The sequence below is a fragment of the Vigna umbellata genome, chromosome 8 (assembly GCF_029865625.1).
Source record: "Vigna umbellata cultivar VRB3 chromosome 8, Vumbellata_1.0, whole genome shotgun sequence".
Taxonomy (NCBI): domain Eukaryota; kingdom Viridiplantae; phylum Streptophyta; class Magnoliopsida; order Fabales; family Fabaceae; genus Vigna; species Vigna umbellata.
This window is the reverse complement of record NC_142172.1, coordinates 9,227,338-9,253,517: the sequence shown is the minus strand read 5'-3', so window position 1 is coordinate 9,253,517 and position 26,180 is coordinate 9,227,338. Positions and strand designations below refer to the sequence as shown.

The 26,180-nt window shown below is 36.8% G+C and overlaps 1 protein-coding gene across 1 annotated transcript; it reads left to right on the top strand.

The window, feature by feature from the left end:
- The first annotated feature begins 18,826 nt into the window (after window positions 1–18,826).
- LOC148193992 (uncharacterized) lies at window positions 18,827–23,957 on the top strand. The gene is made up of 3 exons (XM_088097083.1): window positions 18,827–18,902; window positions 21,460–22,556; window positions 22,698–23,957. The coding sequence occupies exons 1-3, from the start codon at window positions 18,827–18,829 to the stop codon at window positions 23,955–23,957; spliced, it is 2,433 nt and encodes an 810-aa protein (XP_087953209.1).
- The last annotated feature ends 2,223 nt before the right edge of the window (window positions 23,958–26,180 follow it).

Sequence of the window (26,180 nt, the reverse complement as noted above, 5' to 3'; positions counted from 1 at the left end):
AAATTTAAGTTGGATTAAATTGAATTTAAGTTAGACTAATCGAACTAGTCCTGAGTGGGTTAGGTTGAAGCTCAACTTTGTAATTAATTTACGAATAATAGAAAATAATTAAATATTATTTTGCAAAATAATATAAAATTAAGATATTTTAAAAATAGGTTTAATACATCATTTGGTTCCTACTTTTGGGGGTTTGGTTCAAAATGGTCCTACCTTTTGAAAAAGTTCAGTAAGACCCCATATTTTGTTTAAAAATGTTCAATTCGGTCCTTTTCGTGGACGCCGTTAAAAACATAATGGTGTTGATGCCATTGTGGCCAAATCTGAGGGAGGTGTTATGTTGGATGATTACGTGGCACTGTAAAGTGAAGTGTGGGTTCTTTTATTAAAATCAAAGAAAATTCAAATCTAAAACCCTAACGTTTTAAGAACCCTAAAGTGGAAATTAGAATCAGAAACCCTAAATTGGGAAAAAATCCCCAATCTTTTTATGCATTTTTTCCTTCCTTCCTTCTTCACCAACAGTGCATCGTACATCGAACATGGCTAATCCTTTCACACTTTTAACCCAGTGATCCATGGGTTTTTCCTCTTTCTATCGTGGGTTTCATAAAACCCCAATCTTGATCCCTTTTCTGGTGTGTCGCCATGTTTTCTATCGTGGAGCTCTCGCAAGCAGTGGTGATCATTGGAAACATAATGATTTTTGGTTGCGTTTGAAGTGATGATGGTTTTGATTCTGGTTTTCTTACAGGTCTGGCGAGGCACTCTATTTCTTCTTTTCCCTAACAGAAGCTCCCTCATACATTCACAGCGGAGCTCTTTTTCAGGCAGTGACGTTCCCTTGTTAGTGGTCTACGATGGAGTCGTGGTGGCTGTCTTCGAAAAGCACTTGCGACGGTGGCACCTTCGTAATGAAGGGTCGTTCTTTCAACAACAATGACTCCGGACAACTTCGGGGTGATTTATGATAGAGTTGCGATTGTGAAGCTTGTGAGCGACAACGACTCAAACACATCTTTCTTCTCAAGATTTGGTGGATTTGCACCGGTAAGGTTGTTTGCAACAAAGTGATGGAGATCCTGATGAACAAATATGGTTTTGGGTATAGTGGCCTTCGTTGTTCTGATTTGGCCACGTAATCATCCAAATCTGGTGAGGTTGCTAGCACCAACTCACTTCACTTCACAGTGCCCCGTAATCATCCAACATAACACCTCACTCAGATTTGGCCACATTGACATCAACACATTTATGTTTTTAATGGTGTCCACGAAAAGGACTGAATTAAACATTTTTAAACAAAATATGGGGCCTTACTGAACTTTTTCAAAAGATAGAATCATTTTGAATCAAACCTCCAAAAGTGGAATCAAATGATGTATTAAACCTTAAAAATATTTATGAGTTGATCGATGTGTTCTTTTTAATGTCATAGTATGTTAAATCCATTTTAACTCTATATTTATTAATTCCCTTTTAATTCTAAATCTATCTCATGCTATGTGTACAAATTTTCGGAGTTGAACTTTTCTTCACCCACTTATTTAATAGGTGAATAAAAAAGAGTTATAACGTGACTAGAATTGCTAGATGAAATATGGTGCAAACAAAAACATGCTTCACATTTCTAACTTTTATTGATATACATTAATTAAAGCATTGGCATATGATTAACATTCTCTATCCCTTTACCGATTGTTCATAATTAAACTTTATTTAAAGAAAACGATTTATTATATGTAATGGAGTCTCCCCTCTTAATTATAATTTTCTTACCTACACAATTTAAATTCATCATGAACTTTCTTAACGTGAGAGGATATTATAATTTCGAATGAGTTAATCTTGATTAAATAATTATAAATTTATAATAAGTGAATTATATAAATTAACATAAAAGGATTATTATTATTATTATTATTTATAGTTATATTTTTAAAAATTAATTGATACCACCTTTCACGAGATATACACTGGATATATTAAGTGAAACACGTTTTTTAATTTGATTTACATTAGTCATTGAATGAACATGCAAAGTACATTTATTGATTATAGTTAAAATCGAGATTTAAACTGTAAAATTGTAAGATCCTTCAATTTTAAGTAGTATCTATGAGCTAGATTTCACACATAATTTTAATATAATAAGATAGGTAGGATTTTCAAACAAAATCGAAAAATTGTATAAATCATTGTTTTTTTTTGTTTCTACCTGTTGTGCACCTTCGATAAATGTATTAAGTTTAAATAAAACCTAAATATAATAAAGTTTAGTGTAATTGAAACTTTATTAATACGTGTATTATTAGGCAAACACCTTCCAATAAAAAGTAAATGCAATTAAAATTCAACTTTTTTTTTGCATATATCCTAATTAAAATTTAGTACAATTAAAAGTTTACTTGTTGCTATAGTCCGGTGCAACATCACATTCACCTTCTTGAATGAATTTGAATTAAAATAAAATTTAATTAAATTGATAAATAATATTTTAATTAAAACAAAATTTAAATCTAAAAAAAATTAAATATGTTATTTTCTGCACCATTCATCTTTAGTAAATTTCAATAAATTAAAATAAAATAATATTTTTTGTTATACTCTTAAAACTCTTATGATTAAGATTGTAAAGGATTCACAAAGTGATTAATTTTCTAAACTTAAGTTTGGTAAAGTATTGATAAAAAATTAATTTTAAATTAATAATTTGTCATTTTTATTAGAAAATAAAATCTACAAGATTCATGTTAACAGATTTTACAGATTTATGATTTTATGAACTCTTACTACCTTAATTAACCACAATATCAATTATAACTACCTTAAATAGTAATAACTATACTCTTTTAATTAGTTCATAGTTGAATTTTTTGTACATAAATTAAAGTCAGTAGTTTCTTTTTTTAATAATTGAGAGTAATACATTTTAACTAGGCTAACTTAAATGGATAAGTTCTTACATAGTTCAGTGGTAGACAAATGCTGCAACAAAAAGTGAATGAACTCAGAAGAGCATAAACAAATAAGTTAAAGCAAGCTCGATGAACCCGTGCGCTAGCTTGAACAGAAAACTAAGAGCATAAACTACCATCGGAAACATCCTTGCTGCATCGTCCATGATGTTTTGTATCGTAGCTCCAAACTACAATACCACATCACGTGCTCAATTTTGAGGACACCAACCAACACATCTTCTCTGACAGATTTTGTTCCTTCATTACTTCGGATAATTTATATATATATATATTTTTCTCTCTTTCAAACTGCATTTCCTCTTTTTTCTTTTGGTGACATTCTAGGAGTACCTTTTAATCAATAATTCTTTCATCTTCTAATAATGTGATACAATTATTAGCACTTTAATTATTTACATGATAGGTTTTTGTTGCTTTCGGCTCTCAATTCCAGACTTATTCTTAATTCTTAATTAATAATATAAAGAGTATAATGTGTGACTTTCATCACGTGTGATTTGAATAACATTTTGGGTGAAAATTAGTATGACCAAATCTAGTCTGTCTTTATTAGTTCTGAGTTACTATAATATAAAAGAGGGTTTTGGAATAGTTTATTTCTGCATTCTGCGTCGATTCTACATTTTAGAAAGTGAAAACTTTCTTTATTAATATCAATCGACGAGAACATATTATATTAGTTATACCATCAAGGTAATATATTCTTTTTTTTTCTAAAGAAATATAAACCTTTCTATATCAGTTGCATAATTTTTTTTAAGAAAATTATTTATATTTTCTTTTATAGAGATTTGAAAGACTAACAAAGAAAATCGAGGAAAGTTCAAAAGAAACTATAAGTGCAAAAGAGTAACACCAAGTTAAGCTTTGTGACTTTATTCTTGTTGTTTATGGATGTCTATGGTCTTGAATGAGTTTGGGATGAATAAAGTCATAGTCTTGGCATTCTTGAAAAGGTTTGGACTTTTTGTTTGTCTTTTTCTTTTTAAGAGAAATCCAACTAAGGTTTACATAAACTATAGGATTAGTATTGAATTAGGATTTACGTACACTAGTTTAAAAATCACTTTTTATAACAACTTTTTATACTAGTTATAATCCGTCTACTATAGTAAGTAACATGGTGACAAAATTATAAATAAGATAACACTTATGCCAGTTATAACTATAATCAGTATAGAAAGTGGATGTGTGACATTTTTGTAATAAAGAAAAAAACTTTCTACACAATTTTAGTTGTAATTGGTATAAAAGGTGGACGTAGTGACACTTTTGTAATAGAGAAAAAAATTTTCTATATCAACTTTAGTTATAACTAGTATAGAAGTAGTTTCTTACTATTTTTTATTTGTAAACACAAACATATATAGAGGTTTATCAAATCCCTAACCCTCATTCTCATCTTTCTTCCCACTCTTCTTGCTCTGAGCGTCCCAAATCACAAACACTGTTTGTCTTCTCTTTTCATCTCTTCTATCCCTATTTGTATAGTCGATCTGTTGTTACTTTGAATCTTCTATACTGGTTCTGTCCTTAATTGGTATAGAAAGTGAAATTTTTTTATACCATTTATTTCTATATCAGTTCTGAAATTGGTATAGAAATATATGATTCAAACAACACTTGAAAAACCTTTTTAAGGTATGAAAAACCTTTTTAAGGTATCAATTGATATTGAAATAAATTACAAAAGTAAGAAAGAAATACATATAAAAATGAAAACAATAAAAAATTTTTGTCAAATAATTTATATATATTTACAAATTGAAGACTTAATAAGAAAGGGTAACTTTTATGCAAGGACATCTTTTCGCAAACAACATACAATTAAAGAAATAGTTGTGTGAAGAGTCAAATGATTATCTTATCAAACTGATGAGGAAGATGTTATTTCTGAAGATTAGAAAACAATAATAATCTCTTTAAAAAACTATATAAAAGGACAAGCTTCTTGGATGAACATAACGAAGAGAAACAAACAACACCTACATTTATAGTTCTTTGTTTTAAGCTTCTATAATACTTTCTTTGGTTGGAAAGTGTTACGTCTTTGTAATATTTTCTGACAAAGTTACTCAGTTGTGAAGAAGCCTTTCTTTCGTATTATCTTTGATCTTTCATTGGTTTATCTTATCTAGATTGTAATTAGAAGTGACAAATAAGAATACTTGTTTTAAGTCTCAATAGAAGATTGAGAATGGAAAACTAGGAGTGGTTTGTTTTTCTAGTTATCAAAATTTTGAATATTAAAACTTCTTAAATTTGATTTGAAAAGAGGACTGCACATAATTCAAAAGTTGCAGCTGAACTAATATAAATGTATAATGTATTTGTTTTTACTTTGTTATTATTTGTTAGATAATGTAAATAGTTTATGAAGAAAAGTCTTGAGACTATGTATTCAATCTCATTCTAGAATCTGCTTACTATTTTGCTCGAAACTAGCAATCAAGAAATAATTTATGCTTGAAGGATGACTTCCATTTACCAAATATTATTTTAACATGGGAAAATTGGTATTAGGAGAACTATGTATTTTAAAGAAGAATTTGAATATATTATCTTTTTATTCTCTAAGAAATATGGAAAATTTATTTCAATAAAGAACACTGAATTGTAATTTGAATTATTATCACACTAATTAATATTTAGACGTAAATTATCTCATACGGATAGACATCCGTCTAATCCTTATAACTCAATGAAATCTTCTTAAGAGAACCCATTATTTTAATCATAACAAATAATACTAAGTTTTTATTGATCACATCTACTTTTAAGTGTGAATAAAAAAAACCTTTTTAGGATAAAAACAATTTGAACCCAGAGAAGATCATTAATCTATCTAAAAGCACAAAACGTAGTATATAGTGTGAATCAATGAGAGTTAAACTAGATATATTTTTATTCTTTTATAAGCATTTAATATTAATAAATAATAAAACATAAAATTAAATAAAAGTATTTATTAAAATATTTTTTAATTTTCTTTCATCGTCTTTTGAATTACTCACTAATTATACTTATATCTTATTCTGACATTTTTTTTTTCTGAAAAAGAAAAGAAAATTAGACACAAATTTATTATTTATGCTCTAATTTATTTATAATCTATTCTATTCCATTTTTAAATAAATAAAAAAGGTAATTCTCTTGGTCCCTTGATAGTGAAATATTAGTTTTATAGTATTTTATTTTTATTTCATATACGAATTTTTTGTATAATATTTTTTATGAACCTAAAAAGAAAAGTTATTTACTATGCGTGTTTCGATAATATTTTAACTGTGGCTTAATTATTATAGATTTTTCTTTTAGTGATTACGTTTCTCGATTTTTTATTAGATGTTGATAAATTATTTAAATTTTATTTTTAATAGATATATTGATAAAAAAAATAGATCTATTTTTGAAAATTGATAAAAGGAAATATACGAAGGAGTTTTCTTCTTAATATTTGAAAAATTATAAAACTAGACAAATATCCATTTTTCACATATTCTAAAATATTATATTAGTGATTGGTGTTTTTTTTAATATTTTAAAAATTACGAGTGAGGAATTTCATATATAAATTTTATTATTTTAGTGATAATAATTAAATATATAGATTTTGAATGTATTATTTTAATTTCTTCGTAATTATTGACCATGATCTGCTGTTGATATCACCTTGTACCAGGTTTTAAACGTTTTACACCACCGTTTTTTGTGAAAATCTTTCTAAATAATTTTCTAGCTATTAGACAATCACCCCTAAACATCTCATCTACGTTTTACAAAAATATTTAAAAACCTTTATTAAACTCCTTCTAGAACTAAGAGACTCTTTTAAAAATGTTAAAGTAATAAAATTATAATTGTAATTGAACAAAATGATATGAAAAGATCTGGAAAATTACATCTCAGTTTAGAACCTTTTTAAGTAAAAATAAAATGTGAGTGTGGTAGCACATCAATTTCATGTCTACCAACCGGTCATGTTTGGAATTCTTTGCCTCACATACCCTCATCGTATTTCTCCAAATTTGATAATTGCTACGTTATCATGCTCAAATGTTATGATGTCATGGATGACATCTTTTATGCTTCTCTTTTCTCTTCAACACGTTGCATTATTATTATTATTATTATTATTATTATATATATATATATATATATATATATATATATATATATATATATATATATATATATATATATATATATATATATATATATATATATATATATGGATTTGCTAACATATAAGTTTCTTTTAGTTGGTATATTTTAACAAAGTGTATTAAGTTTAGTAGACAAAAAAATTTTCATTCATTAAAAAGAACATACTTTAAACATATGGTATTTTAATGATTATTATTTTTAATTTAAAAATAAAATAAAAAAAAATAGAAACAATTACCTAATCGTAATTCACCTTCTTCACTTATCCAATTTATTTCTCTCTCATCTCTATCTCCTGTCTCACTCACTCACAACAATCCATGACACCACAATTTGTTGTTCTTGCTTTTTGCGTTTATTTATTTTCTGATCATTCGGAGGAGAGCCTGAGCTTTTGGAAGGTTCCCGATGCGAAAGGAGGTCGTGGAGCGTGGATTTGGTACCCGCGTAGATGAAGTTGCCATGACATTGAACGACTGCCAACATAGAAGGTTCGAGAAAGACGTTAACATCAACCCATAATAGTTATAAAACATTTAGTTTCTTAATAGAAATTTTGATAAAATCGTAGAAATAAAAGGAGTAGAAGTTAAACTATGATGTAATAAATTTGTTAAGTTTAAATTCCAATTTGAAATTCAGTGCGTTTTGGTTTTCTTAATTTTACTTCTACGGCAAATGATAATTCAAAATGACAACATTATGTTTATATCACTAGTACAATATTTGGTTTTAAAATCGCACAATATACATCATTTCATGTGAAAACCGCTGTCTATCAAAACGCGGTGGCAAAAGTGAAATTAAGAGGACCTTATAGACCTCGGGTGCATACAGGACTGAAACAGAAAAGTGCTACGACCTCGGTTGCAGAAAGAACCGGTGCCTAAAACCCACCTACCAGTTGATATACCTCGGTTGCGTACAGAATCGAGGCATAAAGCCTCTGTCACACCTGCAACTCACGCATTGAGCACGCTTCTACGACATCGGTCCCTCTTGGACCCGGTGTCAAAAGCTACTTCGGCCTCGTTTTGACCGAAGCATATAAGCCTTGGGCTTGGACATCCGAAACTTCTCCCCAAATGCTCTTTCAAGCCATGAAAACCCAGCATACCTCTCCCATTTTTCTATACGCCACAATCATTCCTTGAGCTGCCTGCCCCGTCGCCGCCGGAGCCACCACCATCTCAGATCTACAGATTTGAAGAGTAAGCGATGGCCAGTAGCGGTGAAATATCTCAGATCTATAGATCTGGCCCGGCTTCCGCCCGTAAAGACCCCTCCTCCATCCCCAACGTCTCCGAAGCCATAGCCTCACTCAACTCTACCCCAGAAGCCAACTCCCCGAGAGAGAAACGTCGTTGCTTCTTCGCGCCACGTCTTCGCCGAGGCCAGTCATCGGAGCCGCCGTTGCTCACGTTGGAGGAAGTGACCACATGTTTTGTGCTTATTGGTGATTTAGGGTTGATGACGGCGGTGCTCTGTGGTGCGAAGGAGAGAGAGAGAGAGATTGGTGGAGTCGTAGTGGTTCGGTGCGAAGGAGAGAGAGAGAGATTGGGGGAAATATCGCTGCGGCGTCCTGGTTTTCTGGTGGTTCTGTGGTGGTCTGATGCCTTTTTGTTTCCCTGTTTTTGGTGCCCTCTTTCTGGTTCATGTTTCTGATTCCTCTTTCTGGTTCCCTCCTTTCTATTTCTTGCAGGTTGCATCTGGAGAATGTCGTTGGAGAAGAACTAAGATGGAAGAACTAAGATGCTGGCTTCTGAGGATGGTCTGTTTTGGTGGTCTGTTTTGGTCTGTTGATGGAAGAACTAATTGGGGATTAAGGGAAACGTTTGATGACCGAAAAAATGGAGAAGGTGAAAACTCAAGAATGGGAGAAGAACTAAGATGCTGGCTTTTGAGGGTGGTCTGTTTTGGTCTGTTGATGGAAGAACTAATTGGGGATTAAGGGAAACGTTTGCTGACCGGAAAAATGGAGAAGGTGAAAACTCAAGAATGGGATGAGCAATGCGGGCAAATTGGCTGTGGAAAAAGCACATGAATTGAGAGTTGAAAATATGACGATCTCGTCGGCGGTGGTCGGCGGCGTCCTGGGGAAACCAGGAAGACCATACTGCCTCGGTTCAAAGGAACCGAGTTCTAATCCTATATTGCCTCGGTTCACAACAATCGAATCATAAAAATGCAGACTTTTTACCCCGTCCATATATGCTTCGGGTCAAGAACCGGTGCCTATAGGCTAAAGTAACCGGTGCCATTGCCTCTGAGTGCACTAGTGTATTGACCAAACAAATTGGAGATGTGAATTGTTTAAAATAAACTTAAATAAAGTAATTTTCTGATCCAATTGAGACCTAGCAGGTTCATTATGAATAGTTTACTAATTTTTGGTTGATTTTTAATTAGTTGGTATATCTATGGATTTCTTGTTGGAAACTACTCAATATTCTGCAATCTACTCAAATCTAGAAGATGTGTAATTTGTTAGAATATTTTTATTCTTTTTACAAAAATGAAATGAAAACATGCTTATCAATCTGAAACATACAAAAGGAACGATCAGTGGTCTCTTCTCTGAATAAGAGGACAAAATCAACAACAACAATTTTCTCTACTCATAACTTTCTTCAATAATTTGTTCTTGTTAAATTATTTAGTACAATGTGAATGAGCTTCATTTTCTGTGGGCATTTTGTTCCACCCGGTATCAAACCACCCATTAATATTCTATTCTCACGCTCGAGATGTCTATACCTTGGTGTGAAAGAGGTGTGTTGGAAGTCCCACATCGACTAAAGATAAGACCAAATTATAATATATAAGTGGGGTGTAAACCTCACCATACAAGCCGATTTTGTAGGGTTGAGTTAGGCTTAAAAACCACTTTCTAATATGATAGCGGGTGGAACATAATGCCTACATAGATCTCACCATACAAGCCGATTTTGTGGGGGTTGAGTTAGACTTAACCTTAAAAACCACTTTCTAATATAGTATCATAGCCACATCAACTAGAGATAAGGTCAAATTATAATATATAAGTGGGGTGCAAACCTCACCATACAAGCTGGTTTTAGAAGGTGAAAAGTATATTCCGAAATAATGTTTTCAGTGACGGAAAATATGTTTTTAAAATTATTTTTAAGAGCTGACTTTAGAAATCTATTTTCTGGACAATGACTCACCCCTTCCGGAACTCCTTTCTGCAAAATAGTTTTTCTCTTTTGAAAAATATTTCCAAACAATGTAATAGTTAAAGTATCAAACCTCCCTGAAGATAAACTATTTACTTCTAAAATTTAAAAACGAAATTTAATAACAATCAGAAGGAAAAAGATATAACACAATCCTTCAATAAAAATTAACCTCAACATCATCAATTATTTTGTTATTAAAATGACAAACAAATAAATGTACAGAGTAATCGCAACCAATTCGCAACCAATTCGCAACCAATTCGGTGTTGCAGTGTGTGGGTGTGAGAGAAAGGATATTCTTTCCATCTTTTTTTTTCTCCCACTCCAATTCATCATGCAATAATAGGGTAAATAAATTTTATTTTCATTAGGAGTAATATATTTGTATTATTTTACTTTTAGTCAAATAAGACTTCAATTTTATAATTTAGTTTATAAACTTTATTTTTAAAAATTTTTTTTGTTCAAAAAATATATGTCACGACTTTTTAGGTTAATATAGAGATAAACTTTACATAATTTTTAAATTTGATGATTAAATTTATTAGTATAAAATATATAGAAGTTGATCAGGTTTAGAACATATAATGACTTAAAAACAATTTTTTTCTAAGCATAACAAAAAAAAAAAAGACAACCCTGTCAAGGAATCATACAGCCAACCACCGATTACAAAAAAAAAACAGTGTCAAACTCTAGTCAGAATAAATCATTAAATTGAGAACAATTCTGTCCCACCCAAACTACAACGACGGGTTGCTAAAATTCCATTTATAATAACCTAAAATAATAATATTTTAGTTATATTTATTTTCTTAACATTAAATTTTAATATATATTATTATATTATTAAAGTGAGTTTTAAAGTGGGAATAATTTTTGAAGGTGTAAAAACATAATTTTTCCGAAAACTAAATACACCGGCATACTTTATAGCAAGGTCGAGCAATCTAGTGCCAAATCGGCTTTACCAAAACACAGCAAAATGACAAGTGCCCTTGAGTATTTTCTTTTCTCAGCCTCAATTTTTAATTTTAAATATTCACTAGTGCAATCAAGGTATACCGCCTCGGTCATTTTCACTTATAGACACCGGTTCTACGACCGGTGCATATTCAGACGAGGTAAAAAGAATGATTCTTTTGGCTCGGTTCTAAACCGAATCAAAAGGATTTAGATTCTGACTCGGTTCACAGACAACCAAGGCAGTAAAGTTTTTTAATTTTTTTATTTTCAACCGAGATCAGTGTTGTTATTATGTTTGTTTATTCTCTTTGTGGTTAAACTTCTTTCTCTTTTCTGCAATTTTTTTCATCCATGTCTTTGGACAAAATTATTTTGGCAAACAAACTCAGATGTCTAAGAAGGGGGAACAGGAAGCAGAAAGAGCAGACGAGAGATCCAAACCAAAATCAGAGATCCAAACCAAAAACAAAAAAAAAGAGATCCATTTCGCCATCCACCTGCAAAGAAACAGAACTAAAAACCAAAAATCAAAACCCAAAAAATGCAGAAAAGGGTTTCCGCCATTGCAGCCGCCGTCGCGGGCTGTCTCGCCGCACCGTCGCGGGCTGTCTCGCCGCACCGTCGCGGGCTCCCGCCGCACTGTTGCGGGCTCTCGCCGCACCGTCGTGAGCTCCCTCGCCGCGCCGTCGAGATCTCTCTCGCCTCGCCGCGCCGTCGGAGCTCTCTCGCCTCGCCGCACCGTCGCGAGCCATCTCGCCTCGCCGCACCGTCGCGAGATCTTTCCTCGCCGCACCGTCGCTGCACCGTCGCGAGATCTGTCCTCGTCGCACCGTCTCGTCTCATCACCGTCACCGCCTCGTCTCATCTCGCCTCGTCGCACCGTCACCGCACCGTCCTGGGGATGCAGAGGGAGAAGTCATCTGGTGAGAGAATGATGGAGTTGAGGGAGAGGGGACTGGAGAATGGGAGGGGTTGTAGGAGAGGAGGGAGGGGTTGGAGAATGGGAGGGGTTGTGTGAAATGGGAAATGAGAAATGAAACATTTAGAGGAGAAGTAAGAATAATGGAAGGGTTTGAATGGAAAGCCTGGGTCACTGAAAAGGTGCAACACGTTACGCCTCGGTTCTGTTATTAACCGAGGCCGTAGCTCTTTCTGTTAGATGGAAACCCTGCTTTACTGGAAAACGTGCAGGTCCTTGTGCCTCGGTCCTGCATCAACCGAAGCAGTATCATATCCTTATGCCTCGGTCCTCCATCAACAGGTGTCGTAAACTTTTTATGCCTCGGTTCTTTGTATACCCGAAGCATATAACTTCATCTTAATTTCCAAACTGCCACCGCGTCTTTAAATACTTCGGTTTTTACAAAACCGCGGCATATATCACGAGTTAAAAAGGTGTTTTTTTACTAGTGATTTAAAAATTTTCAACTGAGTTACTGTTTTCAAAAATTAGTTTTGAATTTAAAATATTTTTACTTTTACAAATTATAGGATTTGTTTTTCTAACATTCAATTCTAAACAAACGAGAATGATAGGTGTTTTAAGTGCAAATACTAGTCATAATTTATTTAGTAAAATACATCCTTTTTTTTTTTCTTAAATACATTGTAAACAATTGTTCTTTTTTCATCTACATGGTTTCTTCTTGAATTTCCATTGGGTGTGTAAAAGATAATAAAATCCTCCAAGTACAATATTGTTTCTTTACTTTTTTTTTTATGCAATCTAGATTGTTTGATACGTGAATTTCTCATACCGTGGAGTTCGTAAGTTATTATAGATATTGTAACTTATAACATTTTTTGAAAAAGTAATATATTTTATATCGTGCAATATGAAACGCGTTTTTAATCTAAATATATATATATATATATATATATATATATATATATATATATATATATATATATATATATATATATATATATATATATATATATTGTCAACACTCAATTTTGTTCGGGTTGTAAAAAATGTGTTTTTTATTCGTTTTTTTTTATTTTTCTTTTATTTTATTTCATCTTTTTGTTTTATTATATTTTTTATGTATTTAGATTTTTGCTTTTAATTCAATTTCTATCTGCAATTTGTTTTAATAAAGTCAATTAATCAAAATAGTTAAAAAATAAAAAAAATAAAAAATAAAAAAACGGGGGAAATGGGTATGTGAGACGTGTCCGAAAGAGGGGGACCGGGTTTGTTAGAAAGGATTTTTCTAAGATTTTGGAAAGAGAAAAAAGGGGACCAGGTGGTTAGAGGGGATTTTGGGGGCCCGAGATCTTTGGAAGGAAAGAGCGGAGAGAGCGATTAGAGGAGAAAAGAAAGGTTTTAGAGGGTGACGGGAGGAGATCATCGGGGGGAGGCAGAGGAGATCTGAAATGACGAATACCAGAGGAATTCTCAGGTATGTAGCTTATCCTTTATTCTCTTTCTCATGAAGTATGATAAAATTAGAATGATAACGCAGACGAGGATTACCTATAATCTGTTCAAAAACACTATGGTGTGTGGTCATCATCCTTCTCCATGACCGCTTGCTATCATAATCGGTCAGCTTGATTCCATAGTTACCATATACATACATCATACTCTCGTTGGAAACTCAGTAAAAATCACTGCCAAAAAATGCTAACCCAGTAATATCCACTTTACTCATTGCACCATTTTTCGTGAAACCCTTACGTCACAAGACTCAAATGGACCCTCTGAAATTCGAAATCTCCTCCACTGGATTCGCTCTTTCGGTGAGGATGAATGGGACGCTGGAGGCGATGGCTTAATACCCCTACTTTGGGCAGGCTTGAGAGGAAAGGAGTGGCTGGTTGTTTTGTGGTTGGCGGTTTGGAAGTGGTAGTCCGCTGTGTGATGGTGACTGTGTAGGTAGCCGTGGAGGTGGCCGAGGAGGAGGACGAGGATAGGCACGGGGAGCCTTATTGTAGCAGTGTTTGTGTTCGTCATGGATGGTAAAAGTTGATGTTAATGGGTGATGATGACACGAACGGATCGGAGATGAAGGTGGAGGAAAACCCTCCCTAAGAATTGCTGGTTTTCGAAGAGAGAAGAGTGGAGACGGTGGTGTCTTGGCTGACGGTGGTTCTGGTGGCGCGAGGTATCGCCGGCGAGGCCAAGGCGCGTTCTGTTTGAAGCGTCGGTGGCCGGCTATGGCAGAGGTGGCGGTGAGCTTGTGGTGTCGAGCAGGAGACCTTGGGTCTCTAGAGAAGGCGTGAGCTGGGGAGTGGGAATGAGGATGAACCTCCTGAAACCCTAGGAAATTCTAGGTTAGAAACCATTCAACTGGGCCAGGCCCAGAATTGAACGCACGTCCGGGAACCTTAGACACTTTTGGAACGCTCGTTATTTAGTCTCGTATTCAAACGTCCGTTCGGACATTTCTTGGACGGACTATTTGTTAGCCATCTCCCCAACGAACGTCCGTTCGTCATTTCCGATAACGAACGTTCGTCATTAGGCTACACTGTTTAAACGTTTGTTCAATAACGAACGTTCGTCCTTAAGCTTACATTTTTGAACGTCCGTTCGTCATTTCAATAACGAACGTTCGTCCTTAAGCTTACATTTTTGAACGTCTGTTCGTCATTTCAATAACGAACGTTCGTCCTTAAGCTTACATTTTTGAACGTCCGTTCGTCGTGTCAATAACGAACGTTCCTCCTTAAGCTTACATTTTTTAACGTCCATTCGTCGTGTCAATAACGAACGTTCGTCCTTTAGCTTACATTTTTGAACGTCCGTTCGTCGTGTCAATAACGAACGTTCGTCCTTAAGATTACATTTTTGAATGTCCGTTCATCGTGTCAATAACGAACGTTCGTCCTTTAGCTTACATTTTGAACGTCCGTTCGTCGTGTCAATAACGAACGTTCGTCCTTAAGCTTACATTTTTGAACGTCCGTTCGTTGTGTCAATAACGAACGTTCGTCCTTTAGCTTACATTTTTGAACGTCCGTTCGTCATGTCAATAACGAACTTTCGTCCTTTAGCTTACATTTTGAACGTCCGTTCGTCGTGTCAATAACGAACGTTCGTCCTTAAGCTTACATTTTTGAACGTCTGTTCGTCATTTCAATAACGAACGTTCGTCCTTAAGCTTACATTTTTGAACGTCCGTTCGTCGTGTCAATAACAAACGTTCGTCCTTAAGCTTACATTTTTGAACGTCCGTTCGTCGTGTCAATAACGAACGTTCGTCCTTTAGCTTACATTTTTGAACGTCCGTTCGTCGTGTCAATAACGAACGTTCGTCCTTAAGCTTACATTTTTGAACGTCCGTTCGTCGTGTGAATAACGAACGTTCGTCCTTTAGTTTACATTTTGAACGTCCGTTCGTCGTGTCAATAACGAACGTTCGTCTTTAAGCTTACATTTTTGAACGTCCGTTCGTCGTGTCAATAACGAACGTTCGTCCTTTAGCTTACATTTTTGAACGTCCGTTCGTCGTGTCAATAACGAACGTTCGTCCTTAAGCTTACATTTTTGAACGTCCGTTTGTCATTCCAATAACGAACGTTCGTCCTTAAGCTTCCATTTTTGAACGTCCGTTCGTTATTTCAATAACGAACGTTCGTCATTAAGTCACTGTTTAAACGTCCGTTCAATAACGAGCGATCGTCATTTAGCCTCCCCGTCGAAACGTCCGTTCGTTATATCTCTAGACGAACGCTCGTCATTCAGCTCACATTTCTAAACGTTCGTCCTCTCCCCAACGAACGCTCGCTATTCTGAATACTGTCCCCAACGTCCGTTCAGCCTCTCCCATTTCTTTTTTTTTGTTTTGGTTATTTATTTTATTTTGCTTTATTGTCTTATTTTATTTTGTTCTATTTATTTATTTTAAACATCTATTTATCCTTAAATATATATGTAATAATACAATATTTTAAATAAAAGAATTTGCAAAAAAAATATTTTAAAGGTTTAAGCGCACGTGTGACCGCTCGCGTCGTCCTTGTGCTAAAAACCTCTTCTTCTTTCTTATAAAAATTATTACAAAAATATTTTAAAGGTTTAAGCGCACGTGTGACCGCTCGCGTCGTCCTTGTGCTAAAAACCTCTTCTTCTTTCTTATAAAAATTATTACAAAATTTTTTAAAGGTTTAAGCGCACGTGTGACCGCTCGCGTCGTCCTTGCGCTAAAAACCTTTTCCTCTTTTCTTAAATAAAATTTACAAAAAATACGTTTTGAAGGTTAAACACACGTGTGACCGCTCGCGTCGTCCTTGTGCTAAAAAAGCCTTTTCTTCTTCTTAAATAAAATTTCAAAAATACGTTTAAAGGTTGAACACTTGTGTGATCGCTCGCATCGTCCTAGTGTTCAATACTTTTCTCTCTTATTTACGTAATATTAAACGAGGGTATGAGTGCTCGTGCGATCGTCCGCATCAGCCTAGCACTCAATACTCTCAAGTCTTCCTAAATAAGTAAATAACGGTATGAGTGCTCGTGTGATCGTCCGCATCGTCCTAGTGCTTAATATCGTTATTTCTTTTTTTTAAAAATAATTAAACATATTTAAATATCGTTTTAAAGGTATGAGTACTCGTGCGACCGTTCGCGTTGGCCTAGTATTCATTACCTTCTTTTTCTCGAAAATATTAAAAACATAAAATCTCCAAAGATTAAAAACATCTGCTTTTCCAAACAACAAACAATCTCTTACTAGAACTACGTAACCCCGATTTCTCATTTTGAATGAGAATACGTAGGAGCAAGGTCAATCCTTGTCGGGCCCAAAAAACTAAAAAAATATGTTTTGTTTATTTAGAATTTTATTTTAGGGGATAATTAAACATTTTGAAAACCACATCATATTCGTGCATTTAGTTAAAGGTACTGCCTTAGGGTAGGCGTTGTGGGGTGCTAACACCTTCCCCACGCGTAACCGACTCCCGAACCCAATCTTTGGTTTTCGTGGACCGTGCTTTATTGTTTTGAGGTTTTTCCGTAGTTTTCCATAATAAACTATGGTGGCGACTCCAAATCTCTTTTTGAAACCCGTTTCTTTTTGGATCGTCGTCCCGTCGCGATTCCGGTTGCGACAGATGGCGACTCCACTGGGGATGTTTAGAGAGTCGAGCCATTTAATTAGATGCGCGAATTTGATGTGGTTTTGCTTTGTGTTTTTCTTTCCCTTTTCTCTATCTATGCTTGATGTTTGGAATAACTGCAATAACTGTGGAATATTGAACCCTAGGGTAGACAATATGTTTATATCTGCCTGGGAATTTTTCTGGTTGTTTTGCAGGTGAGGGTTTGGGTGTGCATAATTTTCTCCCTTCACACACACACTTTCGGCATATCATGAGTGGGGCCCTATACCCGGGTCTGAGCGTAGCTTAGAATTAGAGGAGTTGTGTAGCGGTGTCACTCTGGGATGTACTTCCTGTTTGGCTATCGTGAGAACTCCAGCTAGAGTCTGTTCTCTTCATATGTGTTTCCACACCTAGTTGATTACTCGACTGTTGTGGAAATGCTATGAAGGGGGTCATAGCTCTAGTAACCTTTGACCTTTAGGTTCAGGGAACCATCCTTGTGAGATTGCATATACTTGACCTTGAACTCAAAGCAGTGAACCTTTGTTAGGGCACGATGGGAGTAATATGTACTTCTGTAACCCTCACGCTGTTCATTTTTTTTTTATGATATTACATTTCATACCATGCATGTGCTTTGTTTCGTCATGTTGTTTTATTATCATGCATCATATTCATACATCATTTAGTAACATGTTAATTTTAAGGGAAATCACAGGTACCTACTTGACTTCATACGAGATGGATGTTAACACAAGATCCGATGCTACACGGCATACCGACTCTTCTGATTTAAGAAAGAAGTATAGTCTAAGGACCCATGTTGGAAATTTGACCGGGCTGATAAACTTGGGCAAAAGGCTTAAGACTATAAAGAGAGAAACCTTTCAGAGAAGATATGGAAATTTGTTGAATTTAATGGAGGTTGAAGTACAAATACCCGCTATCACAGCCTTGGCACAATATTATGATTCTCCGCTTCGATGTTTCACATTTCAAGACTTTTAGTTGGCGCCAACCATAGAGGAGTTCGAGTATATCTTGGGTTTGCCACTGGAAGGCACCACTCCCTATCAACATTTAGAGCATCATGCCTCTATACCCACCATTGCTACCATCATGAAGTTACATCCCAAGGAGCTTGAAGACAGGATGATGATGAGGAATCAAGTGCATGGGTTATCACAGGGATATCTAGAGCAGTATTTACATCACTTGGCTGATAAAGAGGATTGGGAAACTTTCATAGATGTATTAGCCCTTGCCATATATGGCATTGTCTTGTTTCCAAAAATAGAAGAATTCCTGGATTACACCGCGATAGACGTCTTCGTGGCGAGTAAAACCAGATCAGAGAATCCTGTAACAGCAGTTCTTGCGGATGTTTATGGGACCTTGAGTTTTTGCCATGAGAGAAAGGGAAAGAAGATTCTTTGTTGCTTACCGGCGTTGTATACATGGATGACAACGCGCGTGTTTAAGGAGATGGTCGACGTTAAGAGTCTGTCGGAGACTTTGTCACATCAAGGGCTTAAAGGTAAAGGAGGAAATGATTGGGCTCGATTCCTTGCTAGCTTGAGCGAAAGAAGTATAAAATGGCGCCTTGCTTGGCTCGGAAATAAACTGGCTATACAGCATTGTGGTAGTTTTCCTAATGTGCCTCTCATAGGTGCCCGGTACTGTATCAATTACAACCCCCTTTTGGTGCAAAGACAATTTGGGTATCCCATGAAAGGGGCACCTTCATCAGATTACCTTGCTACCCTATTCATTTATTACGAAGACAGGCATTTCATCGAACTGTTAAGAAAGGTTAAAAGCGCCTGGGAAAATGTTGTTCGAGCAGAGAAGGACTTGAGGGATGAAGTAGTGGATAGCAGGGTTAGTTATCACACCTGGATTCTGGAGAGAGTGAAAGTAGTCAAGTTGCCTTTCAAGCCAATCAAGGATCAACCACCTAGTGAAAGACCATCTCAAGCCCCAGAAAGTGAAGAGGTGCAACAATTGAAGGCTGAGATGGAGAAATTGAAGGTGAGAAATGCTAGGTTGGAAAACGAATTACAAAGGGCGCGTAATGATCTTGTGGATATGAGAAATGATAATGAAGAAAAGTCGCGAGCTTATGAAAACATTATCAAAAGCCAGAAGGCTGAGAGGGATTATACATTTCGAGTAAAACAGGATCTAGCGACCGCGAGTAAGGAATTATCCATGAGGGTAAATGAGAAGAAGGTGGCTTTAGAAAAGGGAAAGCAGTGGAAGCACCTTTACGAAGAAGCCAAAAGAGATAAGCGAGAAGCCCTGAAGAGACTAAGAGAAGCGCAGGTTCAGGTAGAAAAAGCGGGGCATGAGATGAAAGAGATGGCCATGTCGTTTGAGGCAGATATGAACCGGGAGCGTTGGAAGCTAGCAGAAGCAGAAGAAGAGCATCGAACTCTGATAAAACAAATGGAGGAATATATTGAGGAACAAGAGGAGCGATGGAGGTCGATAGAATTTGAAGAAAGGCATCAGGCCTTGATAAAGCAAATGAAAGAGCACATCGCAGAGCAAGAAATGGCTGTAAAGCACTGGAAGGAAAGCTTCTCTCAGTTGGCTGCTTTGGCAAATGGGGCAATTGAAGAAATCCCCAGAATGGTGTCGAATGCTGAAGCTAGTACTCATTTTCGTAATTCACCAACGGAAATAGAATTGTTTATTAATCATTGTAAATGGTTGGTGGGAGAGATGAAATCTTTCATTGCCCGGGCGCGGGATTGATGTACATCAGAATTATGTGTTTTATTCCTTAGACTATGTAATGGATCAAATTTTCTTTAAATGAAAGATAAGGGATGCTTTTTTGGTATCGGCTTGTGTTAATTTTCCATCAATATTGTCGTCGTTATCCTGTGATTTCCACTTATCACTAGCATGCATCATGTTTTCTTTTGTTTTGCATTTTCATCCTTATCTAATTTAATTTAATAAAAAAATAATCAGCAGTACAAGTGAGAAAACAACGGCAAATTTTCCACGACATCCGTACAGGACCAGAGCTAACTCGAAGGTCATGGAGAATTGGGAGCAGTCACACGAATCTATTAAGGCTGATGTCACCCAGTTGAAGGATCAGATGGCCCAGATTTTGGCGGCTCTCGAAGCCCTAAAGACTACGGGAGGGACGACGCCTGCGCAAGTTGAGGGAAGTGCTCAATATTACCCTCCGGTGTTCAGTTCTGGAAGCCAATCTGTTCCGTTCCCAATGTATGGATTACCTCCAGGTTACACCCCACCTGTGGGAGAATACACAGAAGGGGAGCAGGCTTCATTCTCTTTCCCTACCACTGTCAACATACCGCCAATCAGTACTCAGGGACCTGTTGTAATGTCCGCACCTATGGTAAATGAAGGAATGCATGCAAACATGTCTGATGGAATACGAGTAACTCCGGTGCCACCTGTGATTACCGGAGAGGGCTTTTCTACAGGGGCTGCACTACATACCTCGTTTCAGGGGGTAATTAGTAATGTCGACGGAGCAAAGGATAAACTTGAGAGCCTAGAGGCAAGATTGAGGGCTGTTGAGGGGTATGAAAGTTATGGATTCGGAGATGTTGCCAGATTGAGCTTGGTTCCTGGTGTCAAAATACCACATAAGTTCAAGGCGCCAGATTTTGAGAAGTATAAGGGAAATACGTGCCCTAAGAGCCATCTGACCATGTTTTGCAGAAAGATGGCTGCATATGCTTATGATGAGCAGCTGCTCATCCATGTTTTTCAAGATAGTTTGGCTGGAGTGGCATTAAACTGATATACCCATTTGGAGCCGACTCGAATTCGTTGTTGGGCGGACTTGGCTGATGCTTTTGTGAAACAGTACATATACAATACACATGTCGCGCCAGATCGTTTACAGCTGCAAAACATGTCGAAGAAAGACAACGAAACTTTTAAGGAGTATGCTCAGCGGTGGAGGGAATTGGCTGCACAAGTTGAGCCACCTTTGTATGATAGAGAAATGGTGGCAATGTTTGTAAATACGCTCCAACCACCATTTTATGAACATATGGTGGGAAATGTATCTTCAAATTTTGCCGATATCATCGTGATAGGCGAGCGAATAGAGATCGGGTTGAAAAATGGGAAGATTGCATATGGCTCGTCGGCGGGTGCAAATTCCAAAAAACCCAATTTCAACTCAGGGAAAAGAAAAGAGGGAGATGTGCATGCAACATCTGCAACCCCCGTGTGGAGAGGTCAGGCTCCCACTCATAACTATCGACCATACTGGGGTCAACATTCACATGCAGCTAACGCGTCATTTGGTCATCAAATTAGGCCTCAACAACAACCAAGGTACTATCAACCACAATACATCCCGACGAATAATTGGAGGGGAGGGGAAAATGTAGGTTCCAATATGAATGTGGGTCCAAATACTTATCCAAGAAGGAACCAAGAAAGAAATTATGTTAATTTTACCCCAATTCCTACAACTTATACGGAATTATTGCCTCATCTTATCAAACAAGGTTTAGTTGTTGTTTGTCCCCTGAAGCCTTTGCAGCCTCCGTACCCAAGAGGTTATGATGCAGATGCAAAGTGTAGTTATCATGGAGGGGCCGCCGGTCATTCCACTGAGAGGTGTCTGGCTTTCAAGCATAAAGTGCAGACTCTAATTGATTCTGGGTGGTTAAAGTTCCAAGAGGATAAGCCTAATGTCGAGGCCAATCCTTTATCAGGGCATGGAAGTGCTTCCACGAATGCTGTCGAAGTGAAAGAACATGAGCTGGTGAGAAATGTGAAAGAAGTCAAGAGCTCTAGGAGGTTTATTTTGGAGGCGTTGCTGAAAGTGGGTATCTTGAAGGGTGATTATGATGAGAGTATGGCATGCGCGCTCCACCCATATGCTGAGCACTCTATTGAGGAGTGTATTAAGTTTGAAGAAATTCTGCAAGACCTGCTAGATCGTGGCCTGATGCAGGTATGCTACAAGAATGAGGAGGGAGATGTATTTGCACAAACTGGTGATGAATCTGACATGATTTTACCAGAACCATTGGTGATTCGTTTCACTAAGACTACCTCTATCCCACCAACTCAAGGAAGGTCGCATGTAGTTATCCATGTACTAGCCCCTTTTCCTTACAAGAACGAAAAAGCCGTCCCATGGAGATATGGGACGCATGCGTCAGGCGAAACGCAAAGCGTTGACCCTGTCGTCAAAAACATATCAGGGATAGGGGGAATGACTAGGAGTGGTCGAATTTTCACATCACCATAGTTGGCTCGAGAAAGGGTTAATGATAATGAAGCAACGATGGCCGCGAAGGCAAAATAATTCTTAAAGGGGAAGGGTGCACAGACAGAGGAAATCCCCGACAAGGAAGAGAGGAGAGAGGTTTCTGAAGAGGAGGCTTGTGAATTTTTAAAATTTATACAACAAAGTGAATATAAGGTGGTGGAACAGTTAAACCGTATGCCTGCTCGTATATCCTTGTTAGACTTGCTCATGCATTCGGCATCACACAGAAAGTTGCTAATGAAGATACTCAGTGAGGCTCACGTGGAGCAAGGTATTTCGTTGAATAAATTCGAGGGTATTGTTGGCAATATTGTTGCTAATAATTATCTCACCTTTACGGATGAAGAGATACCTGTTGAAGGAAGAGGGCATAACAAGGCTCTTCACGTCTCTGTGAAATGCTTGGATCATATTATAGCGCGTGTTTTAGTGGACAATGGGTCCTCTTTGAATGTTATGCCGAAAGCAACCTTGGAAAAGCTACCTTGCGAAGGAATGCATATGAGGCCGAGTTCAATGATTGTGAGGGCGTTTGATGGTAGTAAAAGAGAAGTGATGGGAGAGGTGGAATTACCAATGCAAGTTGGCCCGTGTGTCTTTCAAATAACATTCCAGGTTATGGATATCCTGCCAGCTTATAGTTGTCTGTTGGGGCGCCCATGGATCCATTCGGCTGGAGTTGTGCCTTCTACACTACACCAGAAGTTGAAGTATGTGATGGGAGATAAGCTGGTGATAGTATCAGGAGAAGAAGATCTTCTTGTGAGTGGGCCATCATCCACGCGCTACATCGAGGCGGCTGAAGAAGCTCTCGAGACAGCCTTCCAATCGTTGGAGATTGTGGGAAATGCTTGTGTGGAACCGTTTCCAGTAAATCCTCGTCTATCATGTGCTTATATTATGATGGCCAAGATTATGCTAAAAGAGGGCTATATATATGGGGAAGGTTTGGGAAAATATCGGCAGGGGCGAGCATTCCCTCTAGAAATCGTTGAAAACAAGAACAGATATGGCTTGGGGTACAAACCTACCAAAGAAGACAGGAAAAGGATGATTGAAGAAAGAAAAGAGCGCAGTCTGGCCCGTGCTGAAAGACGAGGGCCCAGAGAGAGCAAAATTCACATTGTTGACATCAAGGAAAGTTTCCGCAGTGCTGGGTGGATCAATACTGGTGAGGTAGCAGTTGTGGAAGATGAAGAAAGGCCTCAAAGTTTGAGCTTTGTGTGGGCTTGCTCTCCTGATACTCAACTCGACAATTGGGAAACACTGGATTTACCTATGATGCTTAATGTGAACAAAATGTAATAGTTTTAATTAAGCTTATAGTTTCGATTGGGGCTTTAGAACTGAGGTTTCGCGGATTGATTCTTTTTACTTTTCACTCAGCGTGATAATAAAGTTGCATTTCATCATCATTTGGCATTTTTCTTTGTTTATCTTATTTATTTATACTTTTTCATAATTTTAAATGATGCAGATGTAACAATGATTGTTTTGAAAATAACGATATCAATGTTCCTAATTTTGAGCACCCTATCAATAATACGGAAGATGATTTCGAAGATGATGTGGAACCCTCTCCAGAATTGTTGAGATTAGTGGAACAAGAATCTAAGGAGATAAAACCCCATCAGGAGGAGATTGAAATACTCAACTTGGGAGAGAAGGACGAGATAAAGGAAGTGAAAATCAGTACTAGTATGAAAACGGAAGTGAGGGAAAGATTGCGTGCCCTATTGAAGGAGTTTAAAGATGTGTTCGCATGGTCTTACAATGACATGCCGGGTCTGGATACCGATATTGTGCAGCATAAGCTCCCACTCAAGCCAAAATGCCCTCCAGTCAAGCAAAAACTAAGAAGAATGAAGCCGGAAATGTCACTAAAAATTAAAGAGGAGGTCCAAAAGCAATTTGACGCAGGATTTTTGGCTGTGGCAAGATACCCACAATGGGTAGCGAATGTTGTACCAGTGCCTAAGAAGGATGGGAAAGTTAGGATGTGTGTTGACTATCGTGATTTGAATCGTGCAAGTCCGAAGGATAATTTCCCGTTACCACACATCGATACTCTGGTTGATAATACAACCAAATTTTCGTTATTTTCGTTCATGGATGGATTCTCGGGATATAATCAAATTAAAATGGCACCGGAAGATATGGAGAAAACGACCTTTATCACGTTGTGGGGAACATTCTGTTATAAGGTGATGTCTTTCGGACTCAAGAATGCTGGGGCAACATACCAAAGGGCAATGGTGACACTTTTTCATGATATGATGCATAAGGAAATTGAAGTTTATGTGGATGACATGATTGCAAAGTCTGAATTAGAAGAGGAGCATATTTTCAATCTAAGGAAATTATTTGAGAGGCTAAGAAAGTACAAACTCAGGTTAAATCCTGCCAAATGCACGTTTGGAGTAAAGTCTGGAAAATTGTTGGGCTTTATTGTCAGCCAAAGAGGGATAGAAGTTGATCCTGACAAAGTAAGAGCGATAACGGAAATGCCTGCGCCCAGAACAGAAAAGGAGGTTCGAGGTTTTTTGGGAAGATTGAACTACATTGCTAGGTTCATCTCCCAATTAATTGCTACTTGTGAACCAATGTTCAAATTACTACGGAAAAATCAGGCCGTAGTCTGGAATGAAGATTGTCAAGTTGCTTTTGAAAAGGTCAAACAATACCTGCAAGACCCTCCTGTATTGCGTCCACCTATGCCAGGAAGACCGCTCATTTTGTATTTGACTGTATTGGATAATTCAATGGGTTGTGTATTGGATCAGCATGATGAAGACGGGAAAAGAGAGCATGCTATATATTACTTGAGCAAAAGATTCACAGATTGCGAACAACGATATTCGTCGTTAGAGCGAACTTGTTGTGCACTGGCGTGGGCTACTCATCGTCTAAGGCAATACATGTTGAGCCACTCTACTTGGTTGATATCCAAGATGGATCCTATCAAGTATATTTTTGAAAAGCCTGCTCTCACTGGAAGGATAGCTCGATGGCAGATGCTATTGTCAGAGTACGACATTGTATATGTTACTCAGAAATCTATCAAGGGTAGCGCTTTAGCGGAATATTTAGCCCATAAACCCATTAGTGATTATCAGCCGATGCAACCTGAATTTCCTGATGAAGATATCATGGCTTTATTTGCTGAGAACAAAGAGGACAAAGATGAAAAAGCATGGACGGTATTATTCGATGGGGCCTCGAATGTAATGGGGCATGGAATAGGGGCAGTGCTTATCTCTCCTAAGAATCAATACATTCCAATGACGACAAGGTTGTGTTTTAATTGCACGAATAATATCGCAGAATATGAAGCCTGTGCCATGGGTATTCGAGCAGCAATAGAGTCTAAAGCAAAAATTCTGGATGTATATGGAGATTCAGCTTTGGTCATCCATCAATTGAAGGGAGAATGGGAGACTAGGGATACTAAATTAATTCCATACCAAGCTTACATCAGGGGATTAATTGAGTATTTCGATTCCATCACGTTTAATCATATACCGCGAG

Coding starts and splice junctions, on each gene's coding strand:
- LOC148193992 (XM_088097083.1), top strand. CDS start 18,827: ATGACAACGCGCGTGTTTAAGGAGATGGTCGACGTTAAGAGTCTGTCG. Junction 18,903..21,459: donor GTCACATCAAGGGCTTAAAG/GTAAAGGAGGAA, acceptor TCATCGTGATAG/GCGAGCGAATAGAGATCGGG. Junction 22,557..22,697: donor CGTCAGGCGAAACGCAAAGC/GTTGACCCTGTC, acceptor TAATTCTTAAAG/GGGAAGGGTGCACAGACAGA.